Source organism: Notolabrus celidotus, chromosome 17, assembly GCF_009762535.1.
Source record: "Notolabrus celidotus isolate fNotCel1 chromosome 17, fNotCel1.pri, whole genome shotgun sequence".
In the NCBI taxonomy this organism is placed as follows: domain Eukaryota; kingdom Metazoa; phylum Chordata; class Actinopteri; order Labriformes; family Labridae; genus Notolabrus; species Notolabrus celidotus.
The window spans coordinates 18500955-18520155 of NC_048288.1; the positions used below are offsets into that span (position 1 = coordinate 18500955).

Genomic DNA, 19201 nt, shown 5'->3' on the forward strand with positions numbered 1-19201 from the left:
GTAGAGGGACGCGCTGAGTGCACAGAAACAAGGATGTGGGGGCACTGCACTTAATCTTAGAATGTGGAACTGAGTCGATTATAAAATCACAAATGAGCCCTTGTAATTTGTCATAACAGAGATTGTCATCCATCTCCAGTCTCTTTTACGCTCAACATCTTCTTAAAATATATATCTTGCAAAAGTAAAAAACAGTAATAATGAGGAATGGCTTTCCTTATGTCGTTTCATCATTGCATGTTACGCGCACAAGCACTGTTCAGGCTGGTGTGTGTGTTTGTGTGCGTGTGTGTGTGTGTGTGTGTGTGTGTGAGTGTGCGCGCGTGCGTGCGTGCGTAGGGAGGGTCAGGGCCCGTAATTTTCGATACATTGAGCTGTGCAGAGGTGAACCTGTGCGCCAGGTGTCATGACCTGACTGCTGCTAACAGCCTCACTCTTTGTGATAATCAATTAAGGTGTGAGAAGACGGTGCCCCCCTCCCCCAAACTCCCAGGTGTAACACAAACTCTGTTCCGGTTGGCGGTTTAACTTTAGGGAATTGAAATTACCGTAATCCAATTTAACCTGAGAACACATTAATTTACACCAGGGAGTCAGGATGTTAAAAAAAATCAGTGTACGACGAACTGTCCTGTTTTAAATATTCATTATCAAATTATCTGCGCCGAGATCAACCCTTATTAAGCAATTAATTAATCAATGTAATTATTTGATTCTTTTTGTGGTTGTATATTTGTTTGAATGTCATCTTCTCTGACGCCTCCTTGCCGTTGCACTGCTTTTATTTGGATGACTTCTTATATTTCGAAGTTCAGCTGCTTCATCAGGAAGAGTTAGACGACATAAATCCACAAACATTTAAATTTTTATCTGCAAAGTGTTGCCAAATCACTTTAGGAACAATTACGCACCATTATGTTTTATGCTACTGCAAATAATGTTGCTCCTACATTTGGTTTAAAGACACACACTAAAATGAATTACGCACTTTAAATATGGCGACATTTTGGCATATACAGTGACAAAATTAAAGCAGTTTAAGATTTCAGTCCTGGTTTGCTGCTCAGTATAGCAAAGTTGGACTCTGAGATTTTCCTCCCCTTGTTTTACCCGGATGCTTCAGTCCTTAGAGACTATTAAATCCCGCATTTATCAGATAATTTAACGCCTCCGGTGAACTCCACAGAAAGAGGTTCAACTGGAGGCGATCCTCCTCCCTACTAAGCCTCGAACGGGTCCCGAAAGAGGAGCGCAGAGTGAGTGTGGATGTGTGTGCGTGTGTGTGTGTGTGTGTGTGTGTTTGTGAGGGTGGGGGTGTTGGATGCGAGGTGGAGACTGGAGGCTGGAGGGGTGGGGGAGAGAAACCATAGGTGTGCTGAGTGTGCGTCTCATCTAATCGAGCCTCGGAGCGCGTTATCTCTCCGTCATCTCCGGCTGGGCGCTCGGTGCGGAGCGGAGAGGTGCGGGGGAACGTCCAGGAGAAGAACGAGAGGAAGAGGATTCTGAGCTACCGAGTCTAATTGGGGGGGGGATTCTTGTCCCTGCTGAGTGGCTGAAACAGATCAGAGCAGGGAGGAGAGGAGAGAGAGGAGAGATCCGCGCAGAGATCCTCGTGCGGGAGTCTTTTGGAAATGAAGGAATCGTAAAGGGGAGGCACGCGTGGCTGCAGGTCAAAGTTTGTTTTGCAGCTCTGTTTTTTTTTTATTCCGCGGACATCACGCGCCTCAGACTGACGCCGTGATGGAATGACACTTGGAAAGAGGATGATGGACACTTTGGCACCGGAGTTCGTGCACACAGACCCCCCCACTCATCCCAAGAGGCGCGGTGCTGACCGAGCCCCCAGGACGCTCATTACTCATTTGTTTTAAAGTGGCAGGAAAATCCTCCTCTGATCGTTTTTTTTTTACAAACAGCAGAGAGAGATGGTGCGCGCAGTGATTCCACTGAGACTGACGTGCGCACTCATCACATTCCCGCTAAGCAGCGCGTCTTAAAGAGCTTCATTCTTCATTCATGTTCACTCTGAGCTCTGAACTTGTTGAGCAGCGTTAAAGAGCAGGGGGACGTACAGGAGGTGCGTTCAGGACATGTAAGTTTTTGCTTTTGCTTGTAAAGTTTCTCTGAGTGTTGGAGCATTAAAGTGGCTGCTTATTGTGGTTGGATGTGACTTGGTTGTGGCCTGACTGGGTTTATGATCTCCTTAACAGAGAGGAGGAGGGCAGCGTTTCAGATCTGTTGTTTTTTCTTCCTAAACTCCAGAGACAAAACCTCCCTCTGATACAAACCGGTTCATATTTACACATTTGGCGACCTTGAATGCATCCAAAACTTCACATCATTTCTGCAGGTCATCCTTAGAGGCGCCCCCTGGTGGAGCGAATTACCTCATCGTTACTTGTTTATCACAATGCATAATGACATTAGTGTCCTGCTGCTACCTTTGACACGTCACAGCTGAGCACCCTGATGCAGCTGGATTAGTTTAGCTTCTGTTTACATGCAAACCTTCTTCTTTCGTCCTTCTAAGCCCGCTGTTATTAATGGTTTTCACACAACTTTACTCTACAGCTTTGCATGCACTTGAGTTTCATAATTTATGACATAATATGAGGATTCATATGGTTTTACTTTGGCCTTGCATTAGACTACATTGAACAGTAATCCCTTTAAGGACAGGTATATCATCAAATCTGATGGCTGCAGGGTTCAGGACTCAGAATCAGACTCCTGCATGACAATAATGTGTGTTTAAGAACTGGATTACAGCTGTTGATCTGCAGGACTCGGTGGTTATTGATCTAATTATATTTTAACTCCCCATAGTAATTTTTGTGGGCTTAATGTAACTGTGAAACCCCGACTGGTGATGATAAGTGATCTTCTGTTAGCAGCTGTCTCTTTAAACCCTGCAGCTCTACCTGTGCGAGCTCATTCCTCAGAGCTAAAGTGGACGCTTGGAGCCGACATGTCAGTGTGGCTGCAGAATAATGTGCCAGCAGCCTTTTAGGAAAAGTGTCTTTAATAATGCATAAGGTGTTCCTGTGTCGCAAAGAGAAGCATGCTTGGTGGCTGAGGAGAGGCAGAGGGAGGGGTAAGGGAGAGGGAGAAGAGGGGGGGGGGGGGGGGGGGGGGGGGGCGTGATCTTGTCTCACTGTCTCATTGGGCGCTCCATGCACTGATGTGGCGCTGGAGTAACTGACGCCCGAGGGTGTTCAGCTCGACTCGGGGCAGCTCTCCCACAGTCACCCTGTCAGAAGTGCTGCTCTGCACACACAGAGTGCATGTGGCAGCTCCAGCAGCTCCAGGGGAGGGGTGGGGTGAGTGGGGGGCGGAGGGAGGGAGGGGTGAGACAGAGGGAGTGATAGAGGGTTGTGGCAGATGCAGCTGGTGGAGGCGAGTGAAGCACATCTTCAGCAGTCAGGGACTCGCCGGCCTTCAGAGGCCTGACCTGTCGGCTGCAGCAGAATGGAGTTGAGGCTACAGACATGTCGAGTTAGAGGGAACAAAACTGCAGCAGGGTTTGGATGGAGCTTTATGAATCCAGGACTGACATACTGGAGCAGAGGACTGCCTCAAAACATATAACAACCATAAACTTATGAAACAGCTATCACATAGCAGAAATATCATCCACAAACAGCTAATGTGCAGTTTTTAACTTACTTGAAGTATACTTCAGAAGATACACCCTTCTTCAAATGACTGTTTGAGCTGCTGGTGAAGGAAGTGGATGACTACTGTAACAGAGGACACACAATTTGTGTAACAGATGCATGAAAGGTGTGAAAGTCATCTCATGTTATCCTCCAAAGAAGAGGAAATTGATGAAAATTGCTGGTAAAATATATCACATGCAGCTCAGCTAGCAGCTCCCAATATCAAATGCACAAAAGCTCAACTCAGTCACACAGGTTTGTAACCTGAGACTGCTTTATTTAGTGTATAATGACCTGGTGTGTTTGTTTATAAGAGGAGTAGACCTCCATGTATTGTTCAGCCCCCTTAAAAATGTTGTGAGGGATGATCACTGTGAAGGAATCCTGAGCTAGAAACAATACGCCAGCAGCAGCTCAGCTAGCAGCCCCCTTATGACGTGTGGCAAGAGCATCAGAATAAGAAATAATCAAGTTTTTAAAATGCTTCAATTTGAGCAAGTCAAAAAATGTATGACAAAGTGGAACTAATGACTAATAACTAACTCAAAAAGCAGCACTATCATGTTGTAAAATATCAGTATTGAACTGAAGAGAAATAAATAATCCTGATCACATTTGTTTGTCTCATCTCCCAGCTCTAAGCCATTGCTTTTTAAAGAGTGAGTCTCCTTAATCTTTGGTTTTCATTTTTGCAGTTCCTTTCAGGGCAGAAAAAGCCTCTTAAATATGAAAAACTCTAAATTAATAAAATTCTTGCAGGGTGAGACACTTGTTATGGCTTTAATTTATATTTCATGCAGGTTTCACAGACGGCTAATAATTTATCAAATCAGAGGTAGAAAACAAGCCTCACTGTGAGCTCAGTTCGAGTTTAAAGAGAAACAGCCGCAGCTCTGATTCTTTCTGCGGCTGCCCACCTACCCAGCAACCCACCCCAAACACTGTCACTTAACCGGCTGTCAGCCCTCAACCCGTTCATACCTGTCGTCATTATTAAAAGATCACAGCCTGCTGCTAAGGCAGGGACGTTTAAAGAAGTAGAGAGGAGCTTTAAGTGACGAGCTGACTGGGAGGCGAGCCCCAGGGAAGAGTCGATGGCGTGCTTGCAGCTCCACGCTCACGCTGGCTGTCATGTTTGCAGGCCGTGCTCTGCTCTCCATATGTTTATTCATGAGGACAGACACCCTATTGGCAGGTTGTTAACAGGACAGATTAGGGATTCTGGAGCGGCAGGTGAAGGAATTTGGTGAGCAAAGAGCAGGCAGGAGGCTGTTTTTACTGAAGCCGGGCCAGCTTCTATCTTTATCTATCTTTCATCTGTTTCGGTCTGTCTGTCTCTCTGTCTCTCCTGCGCTCAGTGAGGTGCTGGTGGGGAATATGAAACAGGTAGAGAGAGAGGAGATGAAAGTAGGCAGAGACAGGACAGAAGCAGGGTCAGAAAGCGCCCTTTAAACTGAATAAAATGCGTGAAATTAAAAATGAAAAGGGGGAAAATAGGCAGGACATCAGTGGTAACCTTGTAATAATTCTTCTTTCCTCTGAGCTGAGCACAGCCTTTACTGCTAAAGAGGACACTTTTTACATTTTGGGACAATTTGTCAAACTGTTAAACAGTCGGGCAGGTGTGCAAGTACTGCCCCCTGTAGGAGGCCTCAGGAGATTTGAGGGAGATTATGATGTGATGACTTTTTTTACAGTGCATCCTTGGAGAGGAGAAAATGTGATTTTTTGATCAAAGAGAGTCAGAAAATGAAGTCTGGAAATGTTTTAACACACAGCCAGCAGCAGAAAGAAACTCAGACTCATCCTTCGACCTAAAAAAAAAAAAGATTAATACGATGGAAATTAAAAAGATGAGTTGCCTTTCTTCGAGTTAGTTCCAAACATGGACAGGATATGAACCTGCAGAAGCTTAAGGGTTAGAGTAAAACAAGCTGTGCAGAAATGAGGGACCTCCTCCTGTATTTCTGCACATTTGATGATTTGCATGATTTAAAAGAGTCTCCCTGCAGTAGTAGAGAGCGTCTCTGAGGACATGCGTGTAACATCTCCCCTGTGATTTGGAGAAACACTCAGTGACGCTCGAGCAGCCCCGGGGATGAAATGTAAGCGGACACGGAGGAGGGCGGTTTCTATGGCGAGTGGTCGCTGCATGGGTGGGTTCATGGAGGGGGGGTGTTTGGGTGGGTGTGATGGACTCAGCTGCCAAATGAACCCTCTCTGGGTTGCCCAGTTCTGGTGAAAGATTCATGTGCTTGAATTAAAGATGGAGCTTTCAGTTTGCAGCTCTGGCTGGTTTGTACCTGCAGTCAGCTGTCTGGGGCACACCTCACTCACAGGTCTGCTGCATGTGGATTGAATTTGGTCATTTCATGCACAAATCATGCAGATTTTGAGTCTTTCCAGCAAGTATGTTATGTAGAGTTTGGACATCTTGCTACATTTATCCAGATATTTCAGTCTGATGATGTCAGTTTACTCATAGCATGCTTTGAAATAACAGGAGTTGACCAAAAGTGCTTTAGTATTAAGGCAGAACGGTTAAAAACATTCTGAGACATGAGAGCATTTCAGTCAGGAGAGATAAGTGCACTGATGGAAGATTGTTTACTACAACACATGACGTAGAAGTGTCACACAGAAGGTCTTCTGGTTTGGACTCTGTTAGGACATTTTGTCATCATAGGATGTCTGATCTGAGAAGCAGCAGCAGGATGAATCCAGACACTGTTGGTGGTGGTGGCTGATGAGTTGCTTTGACCGGATGGATGATGTTGACTGATGATTCTGCAAAGACCGGAGGAGATGAGGAGGTGGAGGGGCGTGCATGTATTGTCAGCATTAAGGAACTAAAGGCAGAGGAGTAATCATATTGAAAAAGAGCGCAGAACAGTGCTAGGCTGACAATGAGGCTGTGCCACCATGCTATTGGAAAGATGGGAGCAGCTGACGAAACAGCTGATCTACTCATGGCAGCCTCAGACAATGACAACAGGAAAAAGACAGGGAGCAGGCGTGAGTGGGAAAAACATGAGGATTAGGATATGACTGTGAAAGCAAATATTGTCTTCATGACTGAACTAACACTGGAGCTTCATGAAAAGGCAAAAATACATGATGTGAAGCTCATGTTATGATACCGTTGCATAAGGGACGTCCATTTGGCTGCTTAAACCCCCTGATTATATTACTCAAACAACAAGATTTTAAAATCTATTTTAAAGAAGTTGACACCACTTTATCCCCCTCTGCTCTACCTGAAACTGAAACTGAAACTTACACAAGTGCTGAAAACTTGAAATCTTCAGGGAACATGCATTAAGATTTGATTTTAAACTTTGTCCTAAAATACTCGACAATATGTGATTCACTCTTATTTCTGACTGTCAAATCTCTGAAAATGTTAATTTGCTGTTACACCTTAAAATATCTGCTGTAACTTAATGTTATCAAAAATTAAACACAGCCATTTTTCCCTGTGACTTTATCTCATATCAAAAGTTATCAAAAGTAAATCCCTGCAGGAAAAGTAATTGATAAAAGATGCTTGGCCTGTTGCAAATATGCTTGTTCACGACACATTCCAGTTATTCCCACATACAGGAATACAAGAAAACAGTGTATTTTCAACACATGATGCAAAACGCTGTTTCCCAGCATCCCCTCTGTTCCTGTAAGTGTGTTTTTACTGTGTGCCGACTCTGCAGTTAATATTTCCTTAGCTAGACGACTTCCTGAGAGCTCTCCTCCTCTGTGTCCTCAGACTGTGATCGATGGTCGGAGGAAGCGTCCTGCCCTAAAATAAACTATTTTATTCTCACTTAAAATGCACATCCACACTTCTTCCATCTGCTCACCTTTTCTCCCCCCTCACCACCTCCCCCTCGGGGGGTGACGGAGGGGTTATAAATGGGGGAGTAATGAGGGGAGGGGGCTGCTGTGTCCGGGATGGCGCAGTCATAATGACCCCCTCGTCTGTGATCTCTAAGGCTTGTTATGGAAGACTAGCCGGAGCTTGTTGTCTCATTACCTGTGGCTCATACTTCTCTTTATCCAGAGGTTACACGTGCAGCTCACATACACCTGCACACACACACACACACTCACACACACTCACATACACTCTCCTCTTTAGTGTCGTCCTTAACACGGTAATATTATGTCTCTTAATGGGAACAGGGAGGCCGGAGTCAGGAGTTCTCTGGATAATTGGCTGCTTCTTCACCTGCTGACATCTCCCCCGCTGACATTCGTACATTTTACATTTAAGGTGCTTCATTTCTCGCCTCCTCTAACCCCCCTCTAACTCGCAGATCTCTTTCTTGCACTGATTTTACATCGTGTCTCTCCATATTTCTGTGCAAAATGCAATCCCTGTCTTTCTCTGGATTGCTTTTTACCACTTAAAACTCAGTATTACAGATCCTCCTGTGTGGATTTTTGCTTGTGATTTTCCTAAAATATCTTTCATTTGATTTTATTATTACAATCCATACATCCCGGGTTCAAGATGTTGTTAAAGCCGGTAAAACCTAATAATGGTTTCAAATGCTTAAATGGTTTTAGGTCCAAATTTTGCAAAACCACTATCACATCATACAAAAACGATTCTAAATCCAGAAACATGCAAAAACATACCCTTGACTCCCCAGCAGTGATTTTAACACTGAACATGTTTTGTACATAACCCGAATAGTTTGCTGTTGTTGTTAAATTTACTTTGAAGGTATCTTCTTAAAGTGCTTTTTTTGTTTCCTGATAGATGCTTTTATTTTGAAATGCTATAATGCCAAATAAATGACCGCTAATAAGCCACTTTATGTCGATAAAGCACTTGGTTGTTAGAGGCACGAGGTTCGTATACACTTCGTTTCATATGCAAATTAATAAGAAGTGACTTAATAACCTCCATTTGTAATTCTGTCAAGTTCTATGTGAAAGTGTTAAAGCTAGTAAAGAAGCTGTAACGTTGGTCATGTTTAAAGCATTAAGAAATGATTTAAGTTTGAAACACATTGACTAAGGCACACTATATATTAGTGTTTATTATATACACAATATATGGACTAAAGTGTGCATATATAATGAGGCTAAATGATATATTTAATGTTATTTGATTTAAAAAGAGCAACTTAGTGTGTCATTTTTAAGATAATTATAACTAGCTAAAGCACTCTGTTTTGAGGTTTTCATGTGGTGTAAAAGGCAGTCAAATTCATGGATATGAATCATCTTATTTGATCAATTAAAGGTTTGAAATAAATGCTTTCAAGGATGTAACTGAGCACATGTTTTTTTTGAGGGCCAAAGTGATTTTGTAAACATACAAAGGTATTATTATTTTCTTTATTGATTTCTTTTGGCTCTTACGGTGTGTTCACAGATGTTTAAAGGAACTGCTTTCAATACAACTTAGTGAGCCATCAGCTGGAGAGTCAAATCGTCAATCAACCAGAGATGCTATGTTTTAGTTTTTGAAATACTCTCTTTGAAAAGCTGATTTCAAATTGTATTGACAGTGGGGAAAAAGGTACTTTTAGTAATGGCATGTCTTGGAGTATATTCAGGTGCTTTATATTTCTAAAAGTCTGCAGTGAAAAGGTTATGTTAGCTATGAGGTTTTTGCTTTATCTATAATGATTTTGGTTTATAACACTTTGAACTTGTTAATTAAACATAGCTCAGGCTGGCAAGATAACAGCTGTCAAGTTTTCTATCCTGTATCCAGTTTTAATCATAATATGTAATGTTTCTGAATCTATAGCTAGAAAACATGGCTGTAGATTAAGTGACATCTCACATTGGTTTCTGAAGAGGAGTTATGGAGGTCAACGATGGTTGTGGCAAAGATGGAAATGCTAACTCAACCTTACTTTGGACCCATATAGAAACAGGGAAAGAGATGGGTCTGAGGTGGGCCTTGAGCCTCATGAGACAATGAGTAAAATAAATAGGCAAAAATTGTTATATAATTATGTAAACATGTTAAATGTTGTTGTACAAGTGGACATTTTCTGTGTTAATGAGCATTCCTGGGCCTTTGGAGCCAGCCTCAAGTGGACATTTGAGGAACCGCAGTAGCCTCATTTTTCAACACCTAAGGTTAAGCTGTTTGCAATATAAAAAAGTCATCAATAGGCATACAAGCTAGAGTTGCAAAAGACAGTAGACTCAGCTTTTAGCTGCAAAAGGCATGAATGCTTCCGCTAAGATGGTCATCATTTCAGATCAGTTTAAGAAGGATTATTACAAAAGCTATGGGGCCAGAACCTTGTCACTATCACCTGATGTTTGCAGACACCTTCACTGAACTATAGCTGCTAACTGATCACTTCTCAGAGGGTATATGTATCAGAAAACACACACATACTGACTCAGCTGACTGATGAGGCAACACTTGTTTATGTACCAGAGTCTTCCTCTCGTGTGTGACCTTTGACCTTGGCCTCCATCTGCAGTCATGCTGCTGTTTGAGAAACCTTCAAATACTTACAAACGAGACAAGCTAGAGTTCCTTCAGATTTTTAGGCTTGGAGTGTGAGACATAGAGGTGCACCAGGGTGTAGGTATTTTAATTTTAAATATTTTTTTTTTAATTAGAAAACACTAAAGGAAAAGTTTTATGGAGAACAGACTCTTTCTAAATATAAAATGCATTGAGCAGTGTTGTAAAAAAAAAAAAAAAGGAGAGCCCATGGTTAAATGTTTTAAAGCTGGATGCAGCTTTGTTTTTTTTTTTTTTAAAAAGACATCTTAATACAAAAACCCAAAGAAAAGGAAAATTGAGTCCACAGCCCACAGTATGTGACAGATATAAATGGATGCTGTGCAGTCTAAAGTAAATCACTGCATGTGATTCAGTGCAGAGTCTCCTGCTTCAGACAGCTTCACAGTTTAAGAGGAAAACCTGAAAGCAGCACAATAGTCTGAGATATTTACGACTGTTTTTATCTTAATTTGCAAAGTGGGAGACTGTCGAGAAGGATAGTTCAGTTCATTCTGTTACAGTTACAGTCCTGTGATTGTGTTTTTACTTGTTCTCTCTAATAATACTTAGTCAAACTTGCAATAAATGTTATTTTCATATGAAGGATGAATTGGATTAGTATTGTTTAACGTGTTTCTCATAGTGGCGAAACCACAAGCCGAGCGATAAGCCTGAACATGCTCCGCTCTGTGAAGCTCTCTGTCAGCTCATTGATTTGGTTCGACCTCCAATCTCTCATCATCAGTTTTTCCAGCAAAAACAGAAGACATGTTCGGCAATAATTCTCTAAACCGCTCAAACAAACTCAGTTAGAGTCCAGCTGGTTGTAACAGTGGAGTATTAAGCAGCTCAGCAGACACACGTCATTCTCTCAGTGTGAAAATAAGACTTTAGGAAGACAAAAATACTACTTCAAATCTGAAAAGCGTCTCTTCTTGCCTGCTCAATGTGTGATTATGTGATGAGTTATGTCGGTGTCATGTTTTGTAGCCAATAATACCATGCAGGCTCAGGCTCAGGCTCAGGCTCAGGCTCAGGCTCAGGCTCAGGCTCAGGCGCAGGCGCAGGCGCAGGCTCAGGTTCAGGCTCAGGCTCAGGCTCAGGCTCAGCTTCAGCTTCAGCTTCAGCTTCAGCTTCAGCTTCAGGCTCAGCTTCAGCTTCAGGCTCAGGCTCAGGCTCAGGCTCAGGCTCAGGCGCAGGCGCAGGCTCAGGCTCAGCTTCAGCTTCAGCTTCAGGCTCAGCTTCAGGCTCAGGCTCAGGCTCAGGCTCAGGCTCAGGCTCATATCATTGGTTGATTTTGTGTAGTTTTGAATCACTCTTGTTTGAGTCTTCCCAGTCTGCTTTAGTTGTCATATCTTGTTTTGTGTTTTCTTTCTTTACCCTTGTGTTCTTACTTCTTGTGTTTGTTTGTGTCTAGTTTTACTTCCTGAGTTTTCCTGTTTAAGTGATTGTGTGCCCCACTCTGATTTAGTTTCACCTGTGTATCTTGACGCACCTGTTTAATTACTCTTTGTGTCTTTTGTCTCTGTGTTTCCTGTCTTCTCTGTCAGTTTGTTGAGTCTTTCATGAGTCTTTCCAGTGTTTTCTCAGTGTTTCTAGTGTGGATTTTGCTTTGGACTTTTGTGTTTTGGACACCTGATAGTCAGTTTTCTTAGTTTTGCCTTTTCAGTCTTTTATTTAATAAATCGTTTTATGTCTTCTCGGGTCCTCTATTTTTTGTTTAAGCATAAAACATGACAAAAATGCTCGAAGACGTCTCGGCACATGTGTATCCATATGTACCAGGCTTGAGACCCTGACAGCCCAAGACTGTAGTGATGGGAATTCAGGCTCTTTTTAGAAAGTCGGTTCTTTTGGCTCGGCTCATTAAAAAGAGCTGGCTCTTTCGGGTCCTAAGTGGCTCCTTAAAACTTTTCTTGTTTAAATGAATGTTTTACCTGAAATAATGTAAAATTTTGTGTAAAATGAGTTGCTAATGTAAAAAAAACAAATTATATCAAATGTTTATTATTCATAAGGCTTTATTTATTTACTCAACATGGAGCAGAGTGCTACAAAATTAAATTATAAAGTACAAAAACAAGACTCATCTCAATCAGACAAAAATAACCAATGCATATTGTTTATAAACTTTTAAACACCTTCATTAACAGCAGGTTTCCTTGACTGTCTTTATTATTTTAATTGCACTGATGGGTAAACAGTTCTAATGTCCATGACCTGGATGACTGAGAACCTTCACAGACACTTCTAATGTGCCTTTGCAGGGTTTTTTTTGTGGACCCTGATTGATGACATTTACACCTTGCAGTCTGCACTCTGCCTTTGAACTGACTATGCTGTTGAAATGTGTCTAAATTTTCCTGCAGTCATTCGTTTTCTCACCTTTCCAGTGCATTCTATGTCGGTCGCGCACATTCATCCTTCCTGTTTGTCTACTCATTGTGCTGTGTGTGTCTGTAACCCCTCCCCTCCCGCTCAGTGTGGACACGTGATTGGTCAAGACGCCATCACATGTCTTGACCAATCACGTCAGGCTTTAACAGAAAAAAGACCCCCTCCAAAAAATGGCTCCCAATCAGGATCAGACTCTTGTTCACTTCAAAGAGTCGACTCTTAGAGCTGGATCGTTCGTGACCGACACATCGCTACTAGACTGGTTTATGGTTGTAATACGAACAATAATCTGTGTAAGATCTTCTGGTGATTAACTTCTAGATACAGTGGATATCGGTGTATCTGCTTGAAACTAGGTTCTATTTCTTCTTTTTGAGCCATGCTTTCTATCTATGGATGGAAATTTCTGTTTAAAAACAAAGGTTTAAAATCAGTACATTTGTTGGATCACATCTGTTTACCATGCTATTTGTTATAAAGGCAGTACAATCAGAACAAGCTAGAAGTCAAAGTATCTTTAGGTAACAGTAGAGCATGTCTGCATAAAATGGGATGTTTCGTCATCCTTTATGTATTCTTTCTGTCATCCCAGATCATGCAGTGAGGAGGGGGAGGAGGATGAGGAGGGTGAGGGATGGGGGAGGCTTTAACTGTAGTTCTGCTCCTGCTGAGTGAGATGAGGGTTTGGTGTGAAAGCAGTAGGATCCAATTCACCCTGATGGCCCCATTTACTGATTTTCTGTTTTTTTGATGGACAACAAAACACCAACATAGCACCTCCCACATTCACACCCAACACCTTTCACCCGAGCCGACCCGGGCTAATGTCCTCTCACTGTCAGACTGTGATCCCATAAGAGACCGTCTGTAAACTCACCTGCTCTTCTTCTGTTTCTCTGCAGAGCCGCTTCGCCAAGCAAGACCATGATTGACAGCACGGCAAGCTGAGGAGACCTGCCACTCATCTTTCTATCAGCGTGTCAGAGGGCTATCTCCTTCTCCCCTTCCTCTTCCTCTTCCTCCTCCCTCACTCCTCTCTTATCTTCTCAATGGGCTGGTGACCTCGCTGACACTCCACAAACCTGAAACCGACAGAATAACAAGTTTTAGGACTCAGCTCCACCTGAGGGGAGTCTGGCATGCCTCCTCCCTCCACCTGAGTGAGCTGCTGTAAGAGGAAGAAGACGAAGAAGAGGGATCCCGTGTTTGTACTCTGTCAGGAAGAGGTACTACTCCCTGAGAAGGACCAGTCATGCGTTTCCAGTTTGCGTTGACGCTGCAGGCGCTGTGGACTGGCGTTTGCCAGACGGCCATGCAGCACTACCCTGCAGCGTGGGGTCACTACGATGTGTGTAAGTCCCAGATTTACTCTGATGAAGGCCTGACCTGGGACTACATGGCCTGCCAGCCTGAGGCAGCAGATATGACTCAGTACCTGAAGGTCACTCTGGACCCCCCCAACATCACCTGTGGAGACCCTCCGGAGACGTACTGTGCTCTGGTGAGTAGACCAGACTCTTTTCTTCAGAAGTTTTAAACTTTAGGGTGTGCTTCCACTGCAGGATCTGTCCCTGCATGCTGTGTGGGTTAGTTTTTGAGACTGGTAAGGGATGCTGTTGAGTTGTTTGCCACACCCCCACCCAAAACCCATTTCAAAGTTATATTTTTCTTAAAATGGTTGTACCAAGGGTTGGGACTGTTTGAGTGTTTGCATGCTTGAAAATATAGGTCATGTAACTTCCTTGGCCACTTTCTGGTGACCTTTAGTGGTACTTGGTGTTTCCACGGCTGAAAATGGGGTCTAAGTGAGACTTAGAGGCTCCCAAGAGGCCCTGCTGGCGGTTTGGGTCTATCTGAAAGTACAGGGGCTTTGGGGCTGGCCTTACTAGGCATTTCTGGTTGGTTGTATATTGGCAGACTAATTTGCCTGCTCTTCACAGATCTTTTTACCCCTGTGGAAACCAAACATTGTGCTTGAAGAACCCTTTAGATAATCAGAAATAAGCCCCTGGGAAAAAAATGTGTGGCTACTGTTGCTGGAATGCAGTTGAAAGGTCCCAGCTTCAAAGGCAGTCATTTACAAAATACAGGGAGTTTGAGGGAGAGTCTTGTTGGCACTGAACAGTTTTGATTGGTTTAGCACTCCGTCCAATACAACACTCAGAGGAAGTTAGCAGCCAGTTTTATCGTTTTAAGTAGCCTAGAGTTCATGGAACAAAAAAGCAAGTTCTTTACGTTGAATGTATGGTGATGTGTTAATGAATTAGAATATAGTCATGCTGTGATTGTTGTGAATCAAGTGTTGGCAATGGATGTAACCTCCACACAAGACTAATCAAGACTGCAGATTTATTTGCCGAATCTCCAACAATGGGTTGGAGGAACCTTGCAGTCCCTTGAAAGGATGCTCCTTGAACTTAAAAGTCCCTCTGGTATTTTTTGGTGGAAACACTGCTTTAGTAGAACCATGGCAGCTTTCTTATCTCCATCTGTGTATCATGTATCTCCTGACCCTCCAGCCGTGACTCTTTGAAAGCCTGTGTGACTCAGATTCGCTGCCGTGGCTGAGGAAGTGGCAGTTTGAGCCCATTGACGTCATGTTTTTCTGTTTGGAGTGCTGCTTCCCTGCAAACACTCTCTGATGTGCTGTTGTCGCTGCCTGCTTGCAGAAGACTCTGAATAATGTGACTTTACCAATGACAACACACGCACAAACACGCTCAAAACCCCACACACATATGCATCAGAGTCCCATAAAGATACAGTTCCCTCTGTTGCTGTGATTTCAATGTAAAGTGACGTCCCAGTACTGTTTTTCTGTTGCATCAATAAGTGAGTGGCCTAAATATTCAAACTATCTCTGAGTGAAAAAAGTGCACAGGTGGGCTAAAAATACAACAGCATGTGTAAGGAGAGAAGTGGAGCACTATTTTAAATGACAAAATATGAGGCTTGTTTTTTCTTATGTTTAGAAACGACATGCTCATACAGCACTGTACCCTGGCATTAAAAACATTCAGTGTCAGCAGCCATTAACGGCCATTTTTCACCCTTGCTATCTTTGTTTGAAGAATCCACTGATACTCGCTGCCTCTGAGACTTTCCATCTCAGCATATTTCTCTTCCTGTGAGAAATTAATCTGTGTCTGAGTGTGTTAGATTTTCTGGTGATCAACTTTTGGATAAAAAAAGCGCAAAGTGGACGTCAGTGTCTCTGCTAGAAACTCTGTTCCTTCCCATCTTTTTTGGGCCACGCTTTAGATCTTTGGATCTATAGATGGCAGTTTGTAATTTGGTCTGTTGTCAACACACCACACGGGGATCTGGATTAAAATATCTCCTCATATGTTGGTTGGATTGCCAGAAAGCTTCGGCGGACATTTAAAGTCCCCTGAGAGTGAATCGCTCCTGACTTTGGTTAAATTCTGACTTTTTCTCCTACACCATCATGAGGTTTCTGATTTGTGTTTAAAAGTTAGATTTAATGAGGCTACATTTGTTTATATGCTTATTATTCCGCACATACCAGAGAGTAAGAATTCAATTAATGTTTTTTTAAAGGAGAAGATTTCATAAATTAGTGATTTTTCTAATCATGTCTCATAAACAATAATGCTTAAGGCTTTTTAAATTAATGAAAAGTTTATTTTTCTGATGAAAAAAGGTTCTGAGTTGTAACACGCCAACAAAACAGTCTGTAATTGACTTAAAAGTGATGGTTTGTAGGATCAGAGGGAGTTCATACTCAAACAGCTGAATAAAGACCTCTGATTGGTTGATTGCTTTGCCCTTTGAAGTTCATGTGGCGCTGTTGATTCTGTAAATTACATCGCAATCATGGAAATCACAAATTCCTGCTGGAGATGAAAATGAAATGAGTCAAAGCTGTGTATTAGGTCAAGTATTTAATAAGCAAAGCGGCCTGCTCCTTATTCCTGCTGCTTCTCACTTTGAAGCTCACAGCCGGTCGCCTCAGATTAACGCTAAATGATGGATTCATTTTGGGCCGTCGCGTGTTACAAGTCATCAAAGATTCCGTGTGAACAAATGCTTCAGGAGCTCTTTGGATAAATAGTGAGATGTTGAAGAAAAAAGTAGTAACTCTGGGAGTAAAAATAGACGGTCGCCATCAGCAGAGAGTCAGCTGAGAGGAGACACAGAGGAGGAACAAAGAGGGATTAACAAAACACAGATGACAAAGACAGTGAGCGAGTGATCAAGAGAGCGAACATGAGGGAGACAGAGACTCAGAGGACTCGGAGGCTGACTGAAGAACTAATATCTGCTGCGTGGGGAGGGATGGAGGCTCTGAAATGTGAATAATTCAACATGTTTTGTAGCTAATGTGTTTTATTCATAGGACGCATTATTCAGCCCGACGTCTCTCAGGCACTTTTCAAAAATGCTGACTCCCGTCATCCACCAAGGTTGGTTGAAGGAAAAGAGGAGGAGGACGCCATTTCTAGGAGGTCACCGTCATAGTAGGGTCAACGTGCGCCCTCCCTTAGGGCCGCTCTGTGACCTCTGATTGATCCACACTTGAACCTGAAGCGTGTCTGTGTCTGGTGTGATGTGGTTGAATCTTTGCTGAGCGGTGGTCGTGCGTGTCTGATGCTTCAGCAGAGTTCCTTCTTATCATTATTATTCTAATTATTATGGCAGCTTTAACAGTCTGATGATCTCTTATTGAATTAGCGTTCTCACTGCTCTGTCACCTCTCATGTCTCTGCCGTTCAACATTTCCTCTCTGTGCAGCACTGTAGTCATCACACATCACTGAAATATGATTCCTGCTGCTTCCCATGCAGCCCAATTCTCAGCAATCGGTTTGTGTTTACCCCGGGCTGCCTGCAAATCAACAGCGGAACAATTATCATTGATATTTCAGATACTCCAGCTGCCAATACACCGCTACTCTGCCAATAGTGGTTAGTATCGTGAGTCAGATCGTTGCAGATTCAAGCAATTATCATTAGGCCGCGTTATCGGGGAATTTCATCTCTCTGGTAATTGATTTTGCTCTGGTGGAGGCGCGTGCGTTTCCAGGGCTGCTTCCTGCAGAGCTGAAAGGTAACAGACACCAGAGAGACGCCGCAGCTTTCAGGGCGTGGTGGTGATAATATGAGGGTGGTAATCTCAGGTTGCTGCTTTCACCCTTCACACGCACACATCAACATTCACACACTCACCGCTCTCCCGGTAAAGGCTCTTTATTCTCCTCCTAGCTCTGGTGACCTTTTCGATAGCAATAAGCTGCATTCAGTGAACTCTGCACACAAACCTGCCATCATATAAGATCCTCCGTCCCCTCCGGTTAGACTCTGAGCGGCCTCTGAATCCTCGACAGATCGCAGAGACTTGACCAGCTGATGATTGAGCTGCAGGATTCAGAGAGTAGCTTTCACTTCATACATAAATAATTTATAACTGCAGTAGTACACCTACATGTGGAGAGGAGTTTCAAAGCTGGCTACAAGACTGGGAAAGTGTGTAATCAATGTTTGTTACGTCCATGTCTTAAAGAGAACAGAAAAGTAAAACAGAGAGTGTGCCAGAATATCTGTTTCCAGACTGTTACTTCCTGTTTTGTGTCCTTGAATGTAAAATTTAGAATGTCTAAAAATAGTTTGGTCATATGAGCAGAGTATTTTCATGGTGTTGGAAGCAGCAGTGGAAATGTTAACTACTCTGTGGGAAAGTCAAGCCAGTGAGCCTTCAGAAATAAAGCCTACGACTGAACATAGTGTCCACAGAACTGCCACCGGGCCTTACAGCCTACATGAGCTCTTCTTAAACTGCTTTTATAACTTAGAAAAAAACATGCTTCCAAATCATTTTGAAAGAAAATACAAAAGTTACATAAGCTGTAGTTTAATAATGTTATTAGTCCATCAGTTAAAAACAACCATATGTTGACTTTTGAGTCACTTTGTTCTGGACGATCACTGTGTCTCTCTATGTTTTATCCCCCTGCTGTAGTTGTGAGTGATGTCATGTTGGATACACTCACGTTACAAATAAGCGGGACCCTGAAGAAACCAATGGGTGACGTCACTGAGACTACATCCATGTCTTATGCAGTCAACTCACTCAGGTTTTCCAACACTCAAAAAATTACAGTTTTTCTCAGTCGCTTTGGTGCATTTCTCGAATCATCCTCGACATTTGCAAAACAGTAAATGCATTTCTCAAAACAATTTGTACAAATAGCAAAACACCATGGATTACCTGCAGAAGCCAGTATCTTGCTCAAAATCCTTAGTTCATCTCTCAAAAGTAAATATCTGTGTCAATGAACATGTCAGCGCCATCAGAGTGACAAGTCCTTGGGTCATTGTGTACAGATAAGACAGTCACATTACTTAGTCATGTTGTCAATATGACAGTGTACTCTGGAGGGACGTTCTGATGTAAACTATGGCTAAAGTTTTGATGACAGTTATTGTAAATTCTAAGTAACACCTTAGTGTATGTGGGAGATTGATTGCAAGAGACTGGACAAGATTCACATTTACATACAAGTAAATGGTATATAAGTACACATATACTTGCCAGTTGATGGTTCATGAGATGCACCTTTGAGCTATGTCAGAAAAATGGTTGAGCATTGGTTGATCTAATGCTTCACACATTTCCCTTCCTTAGAGAAAGTCAAGAT

At 42.7% G+C, this 19201-nt stretch overlaps 1 protein-coding gene across 1 annotated transcript in view; it reads left to right on the forward strand.

The window, feature by feature from the left end:
* Nucleotides 1-19201, forward strand: part of ntng1a (netrin g1a) — a 337096-nt gene that overhangs the window by 192782 nt on the left and 125113 nt on the right. Inside the window, exon 8 of the mRNA XM_034705917.1 lies at nucleotides 13446-14044. Within this exon, the coding sequence (XP_034561808.1) occupies nucleotides 13796-14044 (249 nt within the window). The 5' untranslated portion in view covers nucleotides 13446-13795. The remainder of the gene's footprint in view (nucleotides 1-13445; nucleotides 14045-19201) is intronic.